Here is a 21,552-nt window from a genome sequence, read left to right as displayed (position 1 = left end):
AGGCCATATGTCGCTCCCATCGTGTCGGTAAGCAGCTGGAACCAGCAGCGGATGGACGAATACGACATCGGCCCATCATTTGTCCGTTTCATCAGCTACAGATACCGGCGGTTGGTGTATGACGCAAAAAAGAAGTTGAAGAGCACAGGAGTCACCATTCGCGAGGACTTAACATCTCGTCATCTGGAGCTGTACCGGAGGGCTGTGGCGCTGTATGGTGTTAGAAACACTTGGACTAGAGATGGCAGAGTGTTGTGGGTCGACGGAACTGGGGGGAGGGGTTCGGCGACTCGGCTGTCGGATCTACCGGCAACAAATCTGCGCACCTCCAATAGCTAGTAAGTTTTAACATATGCAGTACATAATGTAGTCTGTATGTGTATATGTATGTATATGTGTATATTGTGTGTGTGTGTGTATGTATATATATATGTATAAATCGATATGTTTAGTTTATTTATTACATGTATATTTATTTTTTCATTTAATAATTAAGGGTATTATTTAATTTATATAATAACGTATTAACTCCTTATTTAATTCAGTTTTTTGTTTTTATATTAATTGCATGTATATATATATAATATATATATATATATATATATATATGTGTATATATATATGTATATATTTTTTTTATTTAAAAAATTAAGGGTAATTATTAATTTTATATTAATAATAAAAGTATTAACTCCTTATTTAATCAGTTTATTTAGTTTTATATTAAATATTGTTTATTTTGTTGTTTCTGGTTATATGTTGTAGAACTGAATATTCATCGAATTTAATTTTTTTATTTAATACTATTATAGTTCATATTGGCTATTTATTTCCTTCTCAGAACATTTGCTTTTATATTTTATCATTGAAAGACATCCTTAAATTGATACTATTAACCCTCCAACTGTTGTTTATCGGAATTTTTGATAAACATAACCCTTAGCGGATTGTTGTTCGTCAAAATTTTGATAAACCAAACATTCCCTTGCATAATCACTCATAACAGTATATTCCGGCAAACGTATCGATTCGATTCATGCACCATTGGATTCGGGGGAAAAAAGCCTAAGGAATTACTATAGTTTTATTCCTCTTTATATTGTAGTTTGCAACGTACCAAGTTCGTAGTTTGGAACGTAAAAGATGTGACCGCCATGTTGTCGATGCCGTCTGAGTTGTTGATGTGACGAGTCGTGTTTATTAGTAAGTTTTAGTAGGTTTATTTGTGTTTTAGTGTTGTGTTTTAGTGTGTGTGGTGAATTGTTAAATATTGCAGTAGTGCAAATAAATATATTTTAGAATAAAATAAATTTCTCGAAAATTTTTCGCAAAATTTTTGAGTAATGACAAAATGAAACTTTTTTCGGACTCTTCATAAAAAAAAGTTATGGGAATTTATTGTTACTACTGCTGTATAGTTTACTTCATTCTGAGTAATTAAAATATGCAATATAACATGTATAGAAGTAAAACTGTATTAGTAAAACTTTTATTAGCAAACTCTTACATATACAACCCTATTTTCACAATTTATGGCGCATCGCTGCTTTTTGTTATATAGTGTTATTATAGTTTCATAAATTTGTATAATGCTTATGTGTTTCTGAAACTAGAATAAATTTGACAACACAATGGTTACTCTCACTTTTATAGTTTTCTTACTATAACTTGGTTTGCTAGGTATGGTCCCCCCCCAAATAAAAAAAAAAAAAAATGTAAATTTTGAATTTCATGGAAAAAAAAATTTTAGTAAACATTTTTTTAAGGCCAAAATTTAAATACTAATATTATTATATGTTTAATTCTGAACACAAAAATATATACTTTCTATATATACTTACTTTTAATTTATTATTTTTAATAAATTTTTTAAAAAACCCTTGCACGAGCTCGAAAACATGCCGCCCACTACAGGAAAAAATGACTGCCAGTTGGAGGGTTAACATTGTACTCATTAACTTTAAGGAGCCGAAATTGTCATGGCATGTGTTTGGTTAATGTATTAGGCCTATTGCGTAGAATTAGAGTATTGTATGTGTGTGTGCGTGTGTGTGAGTCAGTCAGTGTCGCGGCTGCGGTCCGGAAGCGGGCGTGTCACGGCGCCGTTGATTGTGGACCCGGGATAGTGGGTCCACACAGTCCTCGCCACGCCGGTCGCCTCCCCGCCCTTCACCAAACTCCTCCTCGCCTCCATCCACAGCTGATGTCCTCTCTCTTTCCTTATCTCCCTATCCTAGACATTTGAAAGCCGCTCATATCAATGCGCAATCGCTGAGGGGGCATGTTTATGAGCTTAGAGAAATTTTTGGCCTTCAACAGTTTGATTTAATTGGAATTTCAGAAATCCTGGCTTAAGCCGAGTATTCAGTCAAGCGAAGTTTTCCTTCCCGGTTATGTTTTGCAACGGAACGATAGAACAGGAAAAAATGGCGGAGGTGTTGCAGTGTATATTAGGGAGGGCTTCCTTAAATTTTAAACCGCTGCTTTTTTCGCCTTCTGAGTACTCGGCTGGGCCAGAATTTATGTTTATTGAAATTGGTTTGTCTGGTTTCGGATGTACTACTACTGGGAGTGTGTTATCGCCCACCCAGAGTTGGACATATGGACAGATTTTGAAAATGCTCTCTTGCACCACATGCACAGATATAGTCATATATTGATCATGGGCGATTTCAACACTGATTTGATGAAAAAACACTCAACACTATTAACTACAGACAGCTGACTTCCATGTTTGACTCGTGTAATCTAACAATACTGCCACTGGAGCCAACTCATCACACTGCCGAGTCTGACACACTTCTTGACCTCATGGTGGTTTCGGAACCACAAGATATCGTCCTTCATGCGCAGCTTCCAGTCCCTGCCATATCAAAACATGACCTAATCTATTGTGTTTATTCAGTAAATATACCTAAGATTTAAAACTAGGTTTATCAAGTATAGAGACTTTAAAAACATGAATGAGGCTGAATTTATGTCCGATATTTTATTGCTCCCATGGCATAACCTAGAGAATCTTGACTCTGTTGATGACATGGTGGATGGTTTTAATAAACAAATTTTATCTGTTTATGATAAACATGCTCCTTATGTGACAAAACGAATAAAATAAGAGGCACCCAGTGCCATGGATGAGAAAGGATATTCTTAGCCTGATGGCCCATCGCGATAGCTTATATCGAAGAGCGAGGCGCTCTAATGACCAGATACTTATGGATCAGTACCGTTTAATTCGAAACAGGGTTAAACAACTTCTGCGTAATTCCAGGCTGAGATATACTCGAGGTCTTTTTGAGAATAGGAAACAGTCGTCAAGCGACTTATGGCGTAAGGTTTAAAAGCCTTGAAATAGGAAAACAACGTATTTCACAGCCAGTTCTTATACCTCTGAATGAGTTGAACCAATTTTTTACATCTTGTAGTCAAAGTTTCAGTCAGGAAAAAGTGGAGGACTACTTAAAACATCTTCAAAACCTACCTCGCCGTAGTTGTGGTTATCCTGAGTTTACTTTTAAACCTGTGATACAAGGTGACGTGTTGAAAGCTATACGCCGTATTCGCAGTAATGCTGTTGGGTACGATGGCATCCCAATACGCCTCATAAAGAATATTCTATTTGCTGTCCTTCCAATAGTCACATTTATTTTCAACACGTCTCTTAGGAGTGGTATTTTCCCATCACAATGGAAGTCTGCTTTTGTCCGTCCTCTTAATAAGATTTCAGCACCAGTATCATGTTCAGATTATAGGCCGATAAATATTCTTCCTGCATTATCTAAAGGCCTAGAGAGAATTGTGCACTGCCAATTCACTGAATATCTATCTTACAAACAACATATTTAGTGACTATCAATCTGGTTTTCGGACCAACCACAGTACAGAAACTGCACTTTTAAAAGTGACGGATGACATTAGGCTTGCTATGGATCACAGACAGGGCACAATTCTCACTCTTTTCGATTTCTCAAAAGCTTTCGACAGCGTAAACCACAAAGTATTGCTAGCTAAACTAAGGCTAATAGGGTTTTCTAGTCATGTATTAACTTGGCTGAGATCTTATCTGTCAGGGAGACGGCAGTGTGTAAAGGTGGATGACATGACTTCGGACTGGGAAATTGTTACTTGTGGGGTGCCACAGGGATCGATTCTTGGTCCTTTATTATTTGTACTGTACGTGAACGACATTCATTCTGTACTTAAACATAGCTCATATCACATGTATGCTGATGACCTGCAAATCTATTCACACTTTAAAATTGACTCCATTAATGAATGTATCACCAAAATCAATAGTGACATTACAAATATCGTTATGTGGTCCAAAAATCATGGCCTGAGACTAAACCATGCAAAAACGAAACCAATCATTATTTGTCACTCTCGTTTACGAAACTCAATAAACTTCAATACTATTGAAACGTTAACTGTAAATGGTAACAGCCTGCCATACTACGACAAGGTGAAGGATCTTGGTTTGGACTATAAACTCGACTTTGACTTGGACTGACGCTGTTGCGGAGATTTGTAAACGGGTTTTCGCATCTATTCACTCACTGAAACGTTTACAACGATTTTTACCAGAACATATCAAGCTGCTCTTGACTAAATCACTCGTACTTCCACATTTCAATTACTGTAACTCCGTGATCAATGATATGACCATAGTGCTGAGTGAGAAGCTGCAAAGAACTCAAAACTACTGTATACGTTACATTTACGATGTGAGACGGGAGCAGCACATCACACCGTACTATATTCAGTCAAATATTCTAAAATTAATAGATCAAAGATCCATCAAAATTTTAAAACTAGTTCATTCAATATTGAAATTTGGTTTTCCAAGATATTTTTCTGAATATTTTAAATCTGTGTCTCATGTAGGTGTAAGAAGCACTCGCTCTGGCTCATACATTTTGAGAATGCCTCAGCACAGGACTGCAGTGTTTGATAAGTCATTCCATGTAATGGCTTGTAGGTTGTGGAATGCCCTTCCCCAAACAATTACTTCCATCGATAGCAGTTCCCGGTTTGTGGCGAAACTGAAAGATATGTACCTTGAGCGGTTAGCTGGGGCAGTTCCGGTCTGAGATGCTGTAGGCGTGACACTGGCAGAGGGATGAATGTGAGATTGTGTGTGAAAAAGTTCATTTAGCAATAAATACTTTAATTTATTTGTATATTAAAAATATAAATTTATATTATGTTTTAAGAATAGTAGAGATGGTTAATTTATTATTGTGTTAAATTTTAATTATTACACGTTAAAATATTGCATTAATTTCACCACTTTGAGTAAATGTAATTATTTCTTTATTTTATTATCTTTATTATGTTTTGTTTTATTCTTAAATACTATTTATTTAATGTTTTAAATATTACATTGCAACAGGTTAAGTGTAAGAAAGGGCCATGCGGCCCTAACTTTGCCTGTAAAAATAAAGAATTTTTCATTTCATTTCATTTCATTTCAAGGGTATATTGAGCAGGCAGGACTCCGGAAGGACGTATTTAGTCCGCGAGATATCATGCAGGCGTGTTGAGCATTCAGTATCTCGTCCGTTGGGCATGATGAGCCCCCAACACCCTTGTAAAGGGCTTGATGTGCCATCGGAACACCGTACTGGCGTTTTGAGACCCCAACTCCCCTCGTGAGCGTGTTGAGCCACCTTTACCTTTTCGGATATATGTGTTTAGTCACCGACATCCCCAAATGGGTTAATCGAGGTTTCGAGACACCAGAAGGGCGTGTTGAGCCACTGACATCACTGAAAGGGCGTATTGATCCCGCGGAACACCGGAAGGGCGTGTTGAGCTCCCTCCACCACTTCAAGGGCGTGTTGAGTCTGCGAGACACCAGACGTGTGTGTTAAGCCACCGATGTCAACAGCAACAGGTGTAGTTAGATGGGGATGGATCCCCACTCCCTCCACATGTTGTCTGACACATATAAATAGATTTTGCGTGTTTGAGATTTATTATAGTGTAGGGTCTCAGCCTGATCAGAGCTTCTTGTATGATTTTGGTTGTGATAATCTGCCAGTCGAGAGGGAATTAAGAAAGGGGACATCATACTCCCTCATTTCAACCCGTGACCATAGAGCCATGATAGTTATATCAATGTCCGAAGCTTGCTACTAGACCTTGAGCACTTCAACGGAGGTTAAAGGAGGTTACCTAAGCTACCAGTACAATCCCAGCACTGCACCTGGCGAGATCGTGGTTCGATACTTGGCATCCAGCTCCAGGTTCAGTGCGGGAGATCTCAAGGGAACACGAAGTTGTAAATATTAGGGTTAAGGGAATAGATGTCACATGAATATACTGTACATAGACCTTATGTTGGTTATAAAGGAAGTGTTGGAGTCATTGGTGTAGCTATATCGTATTTTACTATTCGTTTGGTAAATTATCAGAATGTTGTTATTCCGCTAACTATATATATATATATTCTTACCCATGTTGTTTCTGAACGCCGAAGTGGATGGCATATATGTTCACTGATGTTTCAATGTTCGTTTTGTTTCCCGTTACAAACTCCCTTAAGTAGCAGATAAATTATTAAATTTAGTTCGAAGTCCTTTCCTTTTAAATAAGCAAATTAATTTCTTCAGGAGATTGAAAAGCTGGCTTAAGATATATTGGCCAATCATTGAGCGAGTTCTTTGACAGCGTGCCCTGACTACGCTCTTCTTGGGTTAATTCCCATATATATATATATATATATATATATATATATATATATATATATATATATATATATATATATATATATATATATAGGGGGTAGCAAACAGAAATCTTCAATTGATCGGATTTATATGGTTCTGAGGCTGAATGCCATGCATCTGATTGTACAGTGGTGGTTAAATGTTCGACTGCGCGCTTCCAGTTGTTTCCGGTTTTAATGATCGCATATGCTTTTATATTACTATCAACATTTAGACAGAAAACTTTCGTTAGTTATAATTGGATAAAGAGAGAGTTCTGGCGTCACAATGGTCATATTATTGGACCTAACAGTTAACAATAATGGAGAGTGATCTGAGGATACGTCATCAGTATTGTATGCACTTTTAAAAACGTAATTGATTCATTTTGCATCAATGAAATCTATTAAGTCTGGTAATTGGGAAACCGGCTGCAGGCTAATAGGTTATTATTTTACGTCTCATAATTTCGTAGCTATAAAGTCCTACCTCGAGGATTGACAATTCTAGAACTTCACTGAACATGGTTCGCATTGTGATCTCTACCAGCAATGTTATAGAGCTCAAATGTAAAGAAAAAGTTATTAAATTTAGCCTTAGTAACATTAAATATTAGAGGAAAGTAAGCTATGCTACAGTTTCAATATTTCTAATGTCAATGCCATCGCAGTAGCTTGAATAAATTTCATTAGCAGGTGAAGTTGGTGTTGTATTGTCGATAAAATTAAAAACGTAGACCCACCTTGACTCCTGCAGGGTTATCCGATCCTTAAACCTCGTATCCTCTTATATACAAAGTAGAAGAAGATTGTATCAGATGTGTTTTTGTAATGATGACAACTTCTATTCGTATTGTGTGTAAATTATTTTCTAGTTCGGCATAATGCTGTGTAGAAGCATTCAAAAGAAGGGCTGAAAGGTATAAAACATCTTTAGATCTATTGACACATCTAGGTGATGAATCAGAACTTGAAGTAATTAATTTATTAAAGTGATTAATAGAGTTAACATTTATAAAGTTTCTATGAAAAATTGCGATTTGACAACATATATTCGTTTGTGTAGTGGCTTGAGGATAAGTTTGACGATCAACTGTTGGCTTTCCATGGGTGTTTTGAATATGCAAGGAGGTAGTAAGGTTGGCTGAGCGGAAGGAAAAAACCGAATGGTGTCTATTACGCTAAGTGGTTGAGGTTTGTCTGATATTCTGTTGAGTGCGAAACAAAGAAATGGTGGATTAGGTAATTATTTATAAACAGAGTATTCTCTGCAGTTGGACCGATGAGACTGGTTACACAGACCATACATAGAGGCGTCTCACGGAGTTTGGTACAGATGAGGAATCGTGAGAGTCTGCACAGCGAATATATCGTGGATGGTGATTACAATAGCTTTTGATACCCGTTCTGTTGACAACGCATGCACTGGACAAGTTGGCGTTTCAGTTCATGTTAATTTTTGAGTACATTAGTGAATCAAGCTGAAATATATCTTCATTGCTGTCAGCAACTTAACACAATGCGTTAGATACGTACAAAGCAATTCCTTAGTTTATGGAAACACGCTTGAAATTTTCCATGATGATGACTTTTTAAAACTGAATACACAGGGATGTATTGAACCTCGTTGCTTAAGAAGATTGAGTAGGGGTAATCATTTTTTGATATTTCAGGTTTGTATCATCCGTAGTTTTAATTGGTATAACATCGTCTATTATGTTGAGATATAAACGAGACGCAAGTCATTGAAATGTAGTGGACGCAAGCCTGCATCTTTAACAAGTGTGTGTAATAAGTGTAAAGGAGAGTGAAAGGTGACATCTAACAAATGTATGTGTTACACTTCTGTGCTATGAATTTCCATTTCCATTTCCTATGTTCTGTCGAGTTGACAGAATTGGAGCCATGCAGCAATTGAGGAAGTACGGTAAATGTGATTCATGAAGGCTAATTTGGTTGGATAAGAACATATACCACCCGCAGGGACTTATAACTTTATTAGTATATGGATAGCCAACATGAGGTACCCTAGCTGAGTATGTCATTACTTCCACTTACTTATGACAAGCAGCATCCATGGGATCTTCATTTCACTCCCTTTCTAAAAGATATCTCACTCTTACTTCTATTTCTGGCTAACCCTAGCTTCTTTTTTCTTTTTCCAACACTGGCATTAATTTTCTAGAAATAATTTCATTATTAATTTTTTACTTCGTATCTGGTGTCGGTAAGAACTGAAGTGTTCTTGCTTTGGTGAGGCGTAAGTTGTATACTGGTTCAGAAGACAGTATTTCTTGAGATTTTTTTTATATATCAGTGAACATAGGCTACGCTAATCTTTATTTTTTTCTTTCGTATTGTATTTGCTCATATGCATATGTATGTCTTAGTAGTATATAAGTAACTCTATAATTTATACGCTACTTTAATTAAGTTTTTTACGGATCCACCTTCATGTTGCACTTGTTTATGAACTATATTGCTGTTGTAATTTTTCTTTTTATTCACGATGTTGATGTTATTTGGCACTTGTTTTGCTTATTTTTGCTTTTGTTTGCTTTAGCATGTATGCATGTAAACAATTTATGTAAGTTGTTTTTATCAAGCCTCTTGTATTTTCATAATACCTATATCAAATGTAAAATGGTGTATACCGTATGTAAATAAATAAATAAATAAAGACAACCATATCAGTTTCTGATCATAAAGTGCTTTTTAGTTTTTGACGAATTCCAGGCTTTGTATTTTTTTTTAGACTCCTTGACATATATTATATTTTACATTCTTTACTCTTGGACAAACTATACAGCTTGATATTTATTTCATAATTTCCTTTTCCTCTTTGCTTTAGTTTACCGCCAAATAACTTAAATGAGATAAAAAAAAACTAATATGTTTTTTATTTGTATGGTTAGATTAGTTTGTTTTGTTTGAGTTTAAATGCAATGATAAAGGGTTTTCCGTAAGACAGTATTTAATATGAAATGTTGTGCTTCTATGAAAAATCCATCTCGAAAGACAACAGTTTTATCTGTTAATAGTACAATATTAGTTTGACCGGGCTTTGCCACACAGAACACCGGAGTAGAGTCAGTGAAGTGTCTATTCAATAGGTTATGCTTTTGTTGGGATGTTATCATTTACTTAGAACCTGGTGTCAGAATGGAGATTTGTCAGTAAGTTTCATAATTGAATAAGACTATTAGTGGTAAACTGTTTTTAATTTTAAAATTGTCGGTATAATTGTATTGAAGATTAAATTAGCTCAACCCTTTGTAACATTCACCTTGTTACATTTAGGTCCTTCAATTTTTGATGTTATCAATGATATTCTACATAATATATTTATATATTCTTAATAATATTTATTTCATATTGGTTAACATTTTGGGTGCAAGCCCTGAGCAATTGTACCGCTTGTCACCCACAATATTGTTGTATGCGTCACAGTGTTGTTCCTTAAATTAGGCAAAAATCAGAACAAATGTTAAAGGTAATGGTGTCTTTCAAAGAGGAAAATTGGTGAGGGAGTAAATGTATATCATATTTATTATAGAGCTATATAGCATATAAATACACCTGGAGGCAGTGAGGGTTGCAGTATAATATGTGGCCATCATCACTATCAAATCATCAATAGCCTATTCTTGAGTATAGAATCCTTGATATTCATGCCTATATAAAAATATTTAAAACAAAATGTCAATCCAAATTACTTAATAGGTAATTAATGTAAAACAATATAGTTCTGCTGGTTTTACATCTTAAAAATTAATATATTTACGATAAATAAAAAACCAGGCTGTGTATATTTATAAAATGTTACAAACAAAACAATGTGACATTTAGCCTACGTACTATTTTCAAGGATAAACGTGTTTGGCTCCTTGTGACAGAAAAAAGACACATACATTGCAACATTGTACTTGCAGTCATTAGTCAAATAGCAAACATATGATTATATTTTGAATTAGTTTGGAACAATAATGTTAAACTGAATTACGATATAGGCTTTTATCATAGTGTATCATAGTAGAAGCTATATTTTTATATGTATAAGAAATGTATGTATTTAGGATTATATAAAATTAAACTTGATTTATACTATATGTCAGCAGCGTAGGCTAGTACTTTCAATTACTTTACAGGGTAATCATGTCAGAGAGGATTTAAAATATTGGATCATACCTTCAAGGTCATTATCTTGTAATCATTTGAAACATTGTTCATTGTTTCAAAATACATTTTTAGACAAAAATCGCAGGATTATCGCTATTGTTCTTGCCAATGTCAATAGCATATGCAGTAGGTAAATGATTTTACTTTATTGAATTAAATTAATTTTCAACAATATTATTCTGGTTACAAAACCGCTATCAATGATTAACTATGAATATAAGTCAAATGTTTTTATATTTGATAGTTTTGATTGTTATCAAAACTATAAAATTATTATCTGCTCCTAAATTATTAGGTTAGGAGTAGTTCAGGAACCAGGTTAGGACTAGTTCACGAACTACATTAGGATTCGTACCTTCTATGGATGGAATCTATGGTGTTTCACACTGTTTAGAAAATAATTGTTTAAAAATAAGGTTTTCCGATGGCTCACTATCAGCTTAAATTTTGTGTGTACTATCTCGAGGTCTGCTTTTTTTCTTTGCCAAAAGTGTGGGGTGGCACCAAGGCATCACCAAAGCCCGCACTGATTGCCAGGGGCATTTCTGATCGGTATTTTCTCAACCTCAGATCACTTCCCAGATCGTCCAAATTTTCTGACACAGATCACACTATATAGTAGATAGGGACAGAGTGGCCTCCTTACTGATATCACTTCCTTTTGATACTTGGTACTTGTTATCTGCATCCCTGACCAGGTAGCTGGATCGATGGCGTCAAAAATTTAGCCATGTACAAGTCATTTTCTTAAAATTTAGCTATTTACATTATTTACACAGGCTGTGGCGGCAAGATAGTGTCAAACTCGCTACTAAAAAACTCTTCCAGTGAGTAGAATGCTCCCCTCAGCAGCAGAAAAGCAGCTCCCTTTTGAAAAGCAGAAAAAATAAGAATCAGTCGTCATAATGATATGTAATTTTCACAGTAAGTCAAATAAAGTCTGTTGTTTTTTTAGTTTGCCAGTAAGAAAAACTCTTCCAAAAATAGTGGCCTCTGTATGTATCTTTCAAAAAGTACCTTTATGTAATTTATTGTTGGTATTTTTGTAATTTGTTTAAATTTGCTATTGAATAAAGAGTCTACTCGTTCTTATAGAGTTATATATTTTTATCTCATAACTTGTTTAAAATGTTGTAGTGAAGTAGATTCTGAGCAATCGACCGAACCACTACTACCAGCAGCAGAGTTTTGGAAAATATTCCACACATCAGTGCCAGCACTATTCAATAATGAAGGTGATATTGTGCAAAAATTGGGCATCATCATTCAGAGATGTGGAGAGGATTATGAATACTATACACCACCGATATCAGTCCATCGAGCAGAATATGAAGCAAAACTACCACACTATAATGGTATGTAGATAATTACCTCTGCAGTGGTGTATTTATTGCAGAATGTGAGCCTCTGTGGGAGGACTACTTTATAACAGCTATTTATTAACTTAATTTAGAGCTACTAGCTCTTCAAATCTCTCTATAGAATTCAAAGCCTACATAATAATTAAAGTAGGACACAAATTCACTGTGAGTGGATAAGTGACATGCCAAAAGTTTATGTTTTTTCTAAAGCTTAATTCAGCCACAAGTAATGTTCCAAATTTTATATGTTATATATAATTCAATTTATTAAAGAGTATGTACAAATGATACATTATTTTTTAAGTTGATTATAATTCTATCAAGCTTTTAAAACTATATTTTTAAAATGATGATACCCTAATATAATTTGTGAAGTGCCTGATGATGGAATCTTTGATTCAGAAAGGCCTTGTACAAAATAAAAAATTATATATTGGAAAATGTTGTATTCCTTTATCTAGTGATACTACAATTACTCGATTTTCTAATGCTCCAAGATTCTACATACCCTAATATGTCTTATATCTATCATTTTCAACATCTGAATCAACTCCACTGGTAACAGAGATTGTTTAACTAAAACAAACTACAGCTTACTAGAGCAAAAACTTAACCTTTTAAAGCTAGATAATCAAAACTGTACAGAAAATCTTAAGAAATCAAAAGAAAGGGGAAGCTATCAACCAACCTCATAACTAAAAAAAAACTTAAAAGAATTCTAAAAATAAATGTAGCATCTCTTTACAAGTGCAAAGAATGAAAGAGCAAACAACCTTATCAAAAGAAGGTACTTTGGGATTATACCGACCACACCCAGATATGAATCGTTATTTGACATTTTGCTTCTACTGATTACTAGATTAGCGTAGAACAATATTTTGTCAATATAAAACAGGAATTGTCTTATCGCAAACCCTTCCCCATCCTCAGTCAGAGGTCAAAGCGGTCTAGTAGATAACGTGATTGCAGAGTCTCGCCACCTGTTCAGCTGGTGCGTCGCTTTGTTGTACTTCTGTGTTTTACCCCTACATTTCTCCAAACACAAAAATTCAACAAAAACAAACATTACCAAACAAAAACTAAACTCTTTATTGTAAAAAACACACAAAACTTTTTTTATTCTTGATCACACTCCGCCACCCAAAATGAGAGTGCCTCCGGCCATCAGCGCGGGCTCCGGCAGCACCTTTGGTGCTAACCCGCGCTGATGTCAACGAAAGAAAAACATCGGTCGTTTTTTTTGTACCTATCAGTAAAATATCAAATTCTAGAGGGGCTAATCAGAAATATAAATTGAATTGTAATGGAAAGGCAATTATGTACCGTGCAAAAAACTTAAATAATCATGTGATGCTGTGCGGCTTGCTGTAATCGGGATTCTCGAGAAAGATAAGATAACGGCGACAACAATACCAATCACAATACCTGGAAATGCTTGTTGATTGCTGGAATGTTAGTTCTGTTACTCAACTACATCGTTTTATAACGTTCTAAGTTCATTGAAAAAAGTTTAAGCGTTGGAGGCATATAACGGAATATGACCCCATTAACAATAATTGATAATCTTTGTAATTTTGTAATTAAAGAGTTGTTTTTTCGTTCTATCATGTTTGTTTCTATAAATTTATATTTTTGTGTTCTTCATACTGGTGTGGTCGGTATAATCCCAAAGTACCTAAAAGAACCTTACAACAGCTCTAAAACATGTTATACCGGTCATCGCGTTGACTGAACAAAATGAACTACTTAATGTAATGACCGAGTGAACGAAAGTATCCGCTTGTAAAAAGTGTTCTAATAGAGGAAGAAACAGCATATCGTACAATGAATGGATAGATATAGAACAATAAATGTATTGTTTCAAGAATCTAGGAAATGTAAATATATCTATTCAAACTGATTAAGAAAATGTAGTTGTAAGTTACCAGATACATTACTAAATATTTTAAATGTTAATACTTATATATAATCAATGGACTTGGTTGATTGATATGCCTTTGATTTATCATAAGTAAGGTTATTCCCTTACAAATGATTAAAAAAATTACAATTTAATTAAAATTAAATTAAACAGACACATTGCTTTTTTGAAAATAATTTATTTCTATAAATAACAAGATATTTTTTAGCCAACCGATTAATTAATTAACTCCTTCCGTTGAGTTATACGATCACGGTTTTATTCTTAATCAATTAGCAGTGAACGACTGAAAAATTTTGGGGACCTAGTGTAACTTGACGCATAAATTCTATAGTTTTAGTTAGCTCCATATGATGTTAAGCTATATTTGGGTAAGGGTTTTAAAATGAACTTAATTATAATATTGTAAGTTTTAACGATCATTAAAAGTAAGAATAATAATAATTAAGAATAAGTTAAAAAATATTAAGAATTCTATTTAAAGTTAGCAGGAAAAATTGAACAAAACGTTCGAGGTGATCGGGTCTTTTGAAACACTGATCTGGATCACTCGTTCACCTGACTGACCTATTTGAATTGAACGGGTCAAGACCGAACGACACATCTCTATTAGCCACTGCCACTGCGCAGCTAACCTCACAACAAAATGCAAGCTTCCTGGATACGTCTATGGCTACATTAATCTGTTCAATTAATATTTAACGCTTAGACTGCAACACTTGTATTTTTGCCTACTCACAAAAATATAATATAGTTATAGAGCAAGTAAAGTAGCTGCAGTGTAAACAAAACTGTGCGAGCGAGACACGATCCACAAAACTGATAAACAGGTTCAAGAAGGTACTTCCCACCACAACCCCCCGCCGGAAGGGGGCCCCTCCTGCGCGGTACTGCTCAGAAATTTGCTTCTGCGCAGGTTTCTTTGTTAGCGGTTTATCTGTAGCAGTTATCACAACGTATCATAACATTAATTTTAAGAACCAAAGGTGGTGAGTTCAAAGTGAAGATTGTATTGTAACTTAAATTTACAATAAGTGCTAATTACACAGGAACAATTACAACAAACTATAGTTTAATTAATTTAAAACGATGTTTGTGAGTCTCAGAAATTAACACAGTAAATTAATTTATGATCAAATGTTAGTCTGTAATATTTGTAGCAGAAACCCCAGTGTAAATCACAAAACTCATCTGCTGTGTGCTGAGCTTATAAACACAATTTATTTTATAGCTAAACTTTAAGGAGCATTCCACTAAAACTTATATCTGAAGGAGCCTTTCTAATAGAATTTATTGTACCTTAAAAACAGTCAAGGAGAAAAATTGTTTTTGTTTGATTTAAGATTTACGTTTTCAACTATTCTGAATAATACATATGTATCATAATGTATCTATTTAAAGATTTCTGTTTGAGTTATTTTGAAATATTCTGTTAGAGTTATTAAATGTTGCAGCCTTTACAACATGGCTTGTGGGACAGCTGGTACGTGCCTTAACACTTGACAAGTTAGCATGCTACCATTCACAGTTTGTTGATTGGCAGTGCTTAATCCTAGATGTACTTGCAACCCGAAATGAATCTATGTTCCTGACAATTATGCTTCAATATTTGGCAGCACTAAAAGGTAAGTCATTTAGTTATTAAGTGTTTTCATGATATAAAGATATACATAGTATTTAAATTACTATGGTCTTAATTGATTGTGCATACACCATTTGCTTGAATTGGCACAATCCAAAAGAAATATTTTTCTGGCCACAAAAATCCAAAAGAAATATTCAGTATTATTTCACACTGCCAGCTGGCACATTTCCACTCTGTACAATAACTCTTTGTGAATCCTCATTCTTTAAACCACCACTGTTTGTCATTCAGCAGTGCCATGGAGATTTGTTTTAGCACATTTCTAATTTGGATGTACTACATTTATAAATAAATCAAATTTACTATTGTTTGAGTTACTCTGTAATGTAAGGTTCTAAAGTAGTTTGGAATCAGTTTAGTTAACAAGTAACACTTAAGTTTCTTGTATATATACTGAAGTGTCCATGTCATTTAAAGCTGGCTTAAACGAGAGTGTAGCAGAGATCACAGTGAAGAGCATGGCCCGTTTGGCTGCCACTTAGCCTCATCCAACCAGAGATGTGCTTGATTCAGTTACATTCTCCATCTTAAACTTTGGCGCTCCAACAAAATATGAGAGTTATTTTTAATTGAATATATATATATATACACACATTCTCCATCTTAAACTTTGGCGCTCCAACAAAATATGAGAGTTATTTTCAATTGAATATATATATATATAAACAAGTCTGAAAAGACATCTATTTTGGTAAAAAATCATTTCTATAGGTCCAAAATTAAGGTAATTAATCTACTAAAATGTGTTATAAGTTTCTTCCTATATAGTAATTTTCACCTTGTATTGCCTGTCTGGAATTGTATTCAGAATTAAAATAAATTGTCCACATTAAGTGTTCAACAACAACAATGCAACTCACTACTATTGGCCATACCCCATTTGCTGTTCGAAGTCTAGCTACATAGTATATCATTCATATTATTATACTACAATATTTATAACTGAGCAAATTCCACAGCATATTTTTATGCATCAGATATATAAGTTTTTTACAAAAGATACAGAAATATCTGCTATTATGTGGTCATTTTCATACATTAATAAAAGTTGGTGTATAAAAAGGCAGACTGGTTGGCGTTGGCAACATAGTACCAATTTAGTGTGAAGACTCCTTTATTGGTGTTCAAATGATATTCACACTATAAAACAAATATAATTGAAGTGCATGGTGAGGGTGCATGAAATACACGCATGGTGCTTCAGTGTGTCTTCATCAGAGGTGGATGTATGTTCACAGACCTTGTAGAGGCCAAGAGTTCCGATGGTAAACTGGTGTTTCAGTGGTTCAGCCAGTCACTCCATCACCTTAACAGTCAACCTCCACTGGATCAGTTTGAGTTGGAAAATAGTACTAAACGTGCTTCAGTCATCACTCACCTACTAAAGGTATGCGTTTAGGTCAAAAAATGAGATTATCATAATCTTTCCATAACTACATCTAGTTTATGATACAAGATATGTTCTTCTAGGTTCCAGAACTGAATGTTGATAATGTAAGGAATAAAAATGTGTATGCAGGTAGTAATTTGGTAGTTTTAATATATATTTTATTCACTGCCAGCAATGTGTTTACAATGTCTGATTGTAGATTCAGAATAACTTATCTCTATTTTGTCCAGTAAACAAATATTAGAATTAAAAATGTTGAATATAGTTTGTATCATCAAATAAAAGCTATATTAAAAAAAAAACTACAAAAAAAACAAAAGACTGAGAGTATACAAATTTTGTTTAATTAAAAATATGTAAACTTAAAATTTTAAAGCTATGATAGAAAAGATATAATTATTACTAGCTCTTATGATCTAATTTTTCATGTGAAAGTAAAGAAAAATGGCTATAAAAACGTGTGAGAAAACGCTTTGTTACAATTACAGGCAGTAAATTATTTCATCTTCTCACATGAAATAATATTTTTACTCTAATCTTTGGGTTACTGTTAAAAGGGTAAAAGTGGTAGTTTCTTATATTTGGCCTGCAAAATGAAACAAATCATACAAAGGACTTAACTTATAGTTTTTAAGAAAATTATAGAAAACAAAAAAGTCGGTCAGTGTAACACGTTTTTACCTTTAACCTATAATAGCTTGGTTAGTTTACTAATGAACAGTTGAAAGTTTAATTCTGAACATAATCTTTTAAATAAAGATGTTAAACAAAATTAATTTTTATCTAGAAAAGTGTAAAGAAAATTTATTTAAAATAACTGAAAATGATAACCCTAAGAATTAATATCTTTAAGTCAATTTGGTGGTTACACTGAGCAGTCTCTTCCAGTTTTGCCATATCAGGGTTAACCCTTTCAGGGCCAGGACCAAATATGAGATGTTGCAAAATTTTGTCAAATATCATGTCTCGTATCCCCTTGTGACTGGTCAAAAGTGCCAGGCTAAAATTGATTTTGCAGTCTCTTAGATTAAAATTTATAACTTTTCATAAAAATTAGAGAATGACCTAAAAGTTGCACCAAATTACTCGTATAGATATATACTATCAACAAAAAAATATATAGATGTAGTTTTAAGTAATTAAAAATAAAAAAAAATAATGTTGTAATAGATTACATAAAGAATTTTTTATTTTTTTTATTTTTTTTGTAAATAACTAAAAAAGGAAAAATAATTTTACAGTGGGAAGCTATTTTATTATATTGTACGTTTAGAAAGGAACAACCATACAAAATTTTGTGTTATTTCTCTCATAAATAAATTTTTTATGACACATTTTGTATAAATACACATAATTGTACTTCGCAACATTTTATAAGTGTTAAAGCAACTGACTCTTACACTGCAAGAAACTTAAAATAAATATTCACATTATGGATGTACCGGTAAACAGATGATTGTAGGATCCATAAACAGTTTCAGTACAGTTAAAAACACTATTTACCAAGAAATATTTACACAATTTGATTTGAAATTTATTTACGCTTTTTCTATTTACAAATATGCTAATTACAATAATTTCACTCCCGTGAGATCGCAAATTGTCAGTCATTGTAACTACTACACACAATAGCTAAGCACGTAACTACTAACACTACTAATATTTACAACCACAAAATAAAATAATGAAGAAGAATCCAGCATACAATAATACGATTACACTAAAGCATATAGAAGTAACAACAATAGATCGAGTCAGCTGATAATGTCATGTGACAGTTACGAAATAAAAATGCATAGACCTCCAAAATAAAAATTATATTCATATTAATTATCTACAAATATACCAGGGAATAAATAAACATAAAACTTTAATCATTTGACGTTGTATTTATTTAAGAAAACGATGAATATCAAGGCGACTATATATTGCCGCCTGGCGCTTGTCGCGTATGTCACTGACGGCAATATTTTGCTGCCTGGCACTTTTCAGACGCAATCTATGGCCCGGAAAGGGTTAAAATGTTATAGGTTGTAAGTTCTCAGATTTACATGTTGACCAAGTGCTCCCCACAATCTGTGGAAGTGTACTGAAATCTGTTGCTATGTCTGCTGGAGCACTCTCACTCAACAGATGTGGCGGCGACACTAGAATCTGTCTCTACTAGTCTTGCTAACTCAAAGTTTTATTATTGTAGGTTGTAAGTTCTCAGACTTATATGTTGGCCAAATGTTCCCCACTTTCCGTGGAAGTGTACTGGAATCTGTTGCTGTGTCTGCTGGAGGACCCTCATCCAGCAGATGTGGTGGCGACACTGGACTCTGTATCTACCAGTCTTGCCAACTGTGGATTTTTGCAGTTGTCTTGGAACTGTGCTGCACCCGTTGTAAGGTTTTTGTATTTATTTATAGAATTAGAATGTATTTGAATTATCAATAGAACAGATACTAATAGATTAATAGTATATAAGAACCTTTTAATAATAAGTGATTAATGAAGAAGGCATTAGAGTTGTGTACAACTCCATATGGTATCATAGACCAAATTGAAATCAGACATCAAAAAACACTTTATTAAAAGATCTTTGATAAAATGTATAGCGTCTATTTACAATAATTTTATGTCTGTTTGTAATATTTGCAGTAATAATGTTTGCACAAGAGCACATGGGTGTGCTTGTTTGCTTGAATTTCTTTTCATATATTTTTAATAAAATGTTTTGACATGAATGAATGAATGAATTGATTTTATTTCCCAAATATATGTACAATATTACAATCCAAACTTTACAATTAACTTCTAAAAAATTTTTATTACATTACCGAACGTAGTTTGAAATGAGAACAAAGAATAAATATCATAAGAAATAATCATCATAAAATAAACATCATAAAAATAACATCATGTATAAACATTTTATGTTACATTACCTTTTGTGCAATGCTGCTGTTTATAATTTGTTAAAGGGATATTTACCACGCCATATCATGTTGGATTGTTCACGCTGTACGCTATTGCAATGCTATCAGTCTGATATTGATATTGATCAGTGTAATGTGGTCAAGTAAAGTTTTTACTACTGTATAAATGCAACATATAATATTACTGTTTTAGTTGTGTGTTCAATTTTAAGATACCAATAAAGAATATTCTAGAACAATAAATTCTTTGTTGTTCTCAATATTTTATTCTAAGCTTTGTAAATTTGTTTTACAAATAAATATACAGTGGTTTACTTGGTTGTTTCAGACCGCTTTCAAACTCTGTGTCAATATGGATTCAGTTATGTTCTATGTGAACTGGAACTACTCTGGCAACTGTGACAGTAACCAGTCTGTCAAACCTCTCCTCATTTCATTCAGTGAATACTTCAAGACCATCTTAGAGAATGGAGACTCTATCTCAGAGATCATTCAAGAAAAATTGTATCAAACACTTGTTCCATCACTGACACCAAAAAGTCCATTCTTGTGTTCAGGTATATAAAGTCATGAATGCATGTATGTCATTAATGAACATTAACCCATTTAGGAAGAAGTTATTTTAGCCTCTCTAGCATAAACCTTTATAAAAATATATAAAATGAATGTTAAAAATGTTACTATTTTCTTTAAGGGTTACTAATTTCTATCAGCCATAAATAACTTTATTTTATCTCAGTGTTATTATTTATTTATATTTATTTACAAATTTATAAAATAAACATTCTAAATACACATTTTATGCATACTTTAGAAGTAATACACACATTTTCCTCATTCTATATTTTAACTAACATTACAATGTTTTTTACAAATAAATATTTTCATGCAAATAAGTTGAATAGTAACCTTTTAACAAATATTATTAAAAAATAACTCACCAATGTGATTTCAGAGTATTCCAAGGGGGTTTGTAGTTGAATATCTAGTTATACATTTGATGGCACATCATAATACTTTACGCTTTCAATCCTCAAATTGATATGTCTTTTGATTTGGCGTCATGTATAAAAAATAGCATTGATCTGAACATAATGTGGCTATGGGAGGAAGGGTTGATTCAATATGAATGGTGATTTTAGCTCCAGTTCACCTTCCTCATTGCCTCATCAGTTTCACAATTGACGAGACAATGAAACTGCCACTTCACCTATTTATAGGTGTCTCTGATGTCAAAACGACGTAAAAGTTCTTTTTGAGCTTCTTTGTCGCCGACTTTCTTTGGATCTTTTCAGACGAACATGACCCAAGATTCCAGGAGTCAATTCTGAGTCAATGTCAGATATCGGACACTGCAATAAAAGAAAGGTGAAATGAAGATATACTCAACATTAAAACGATCTGAAGTTGATGTAAAAAATTTAAT

General features: G+C 33.6%; 1 protein-coding gene across 1 annotated transcript in view; it reads left to right on the top strand.

Annotated features, from left to right (window-relative positions):
- Positions 1-9,630: 9,630 nt before the first annotated feature.
- The window catches only part of LOC124361257, a 38,938-nt gene continuing 27,016 nt past the window's right edge, over positions 9,631-21,552 (top strand). Inside the window, exons 1-6 of the mRNA XM_046815303.1 lie at positions 9,631-9,885; positions 12,026-12,243; positions 15,625-15,795; positions 17,054-17,202; positions 19,403-19,591; positions 20,455-20,683. Coding sequence (XP_046671259.1) covers positions 9,872-9,885; positions 12,026-12,243; positions 15,625-15,795; positions 17,054-17,202; positions 19,403-19,591; positions 20,455-20,683 — 970 coding nt within the window. The 5' untranslated portion in view covers positions 9,631-9,871. The remainder of the gene's footprint in view (positions 9,886-12,025; positions 12,244-15,624; positions 15,796-17,053; positions 17,203-19,402; positions 19,592-20,454; positions 20,684-21,552) is intronic.

Source organism: Homalodisca vitripennis, chromosome 4 (assembly GCF_021130785.1).
Source record: "Homalodisca vitripennis isolate AUS2020 chromosome 4, UT_GWSS_2.1, whole genome shotgun sequence".
Classification (NCBI taxonomy): Eukaryota; Metazoa; Arthropoda; class Insecta; order Hemiptera; family Cicadellidae; genus Homalodisca; species Homalodisca vitripennis.
This window is presented reverse-complemented; position numbering and strand designations above follow the sequence as displayed.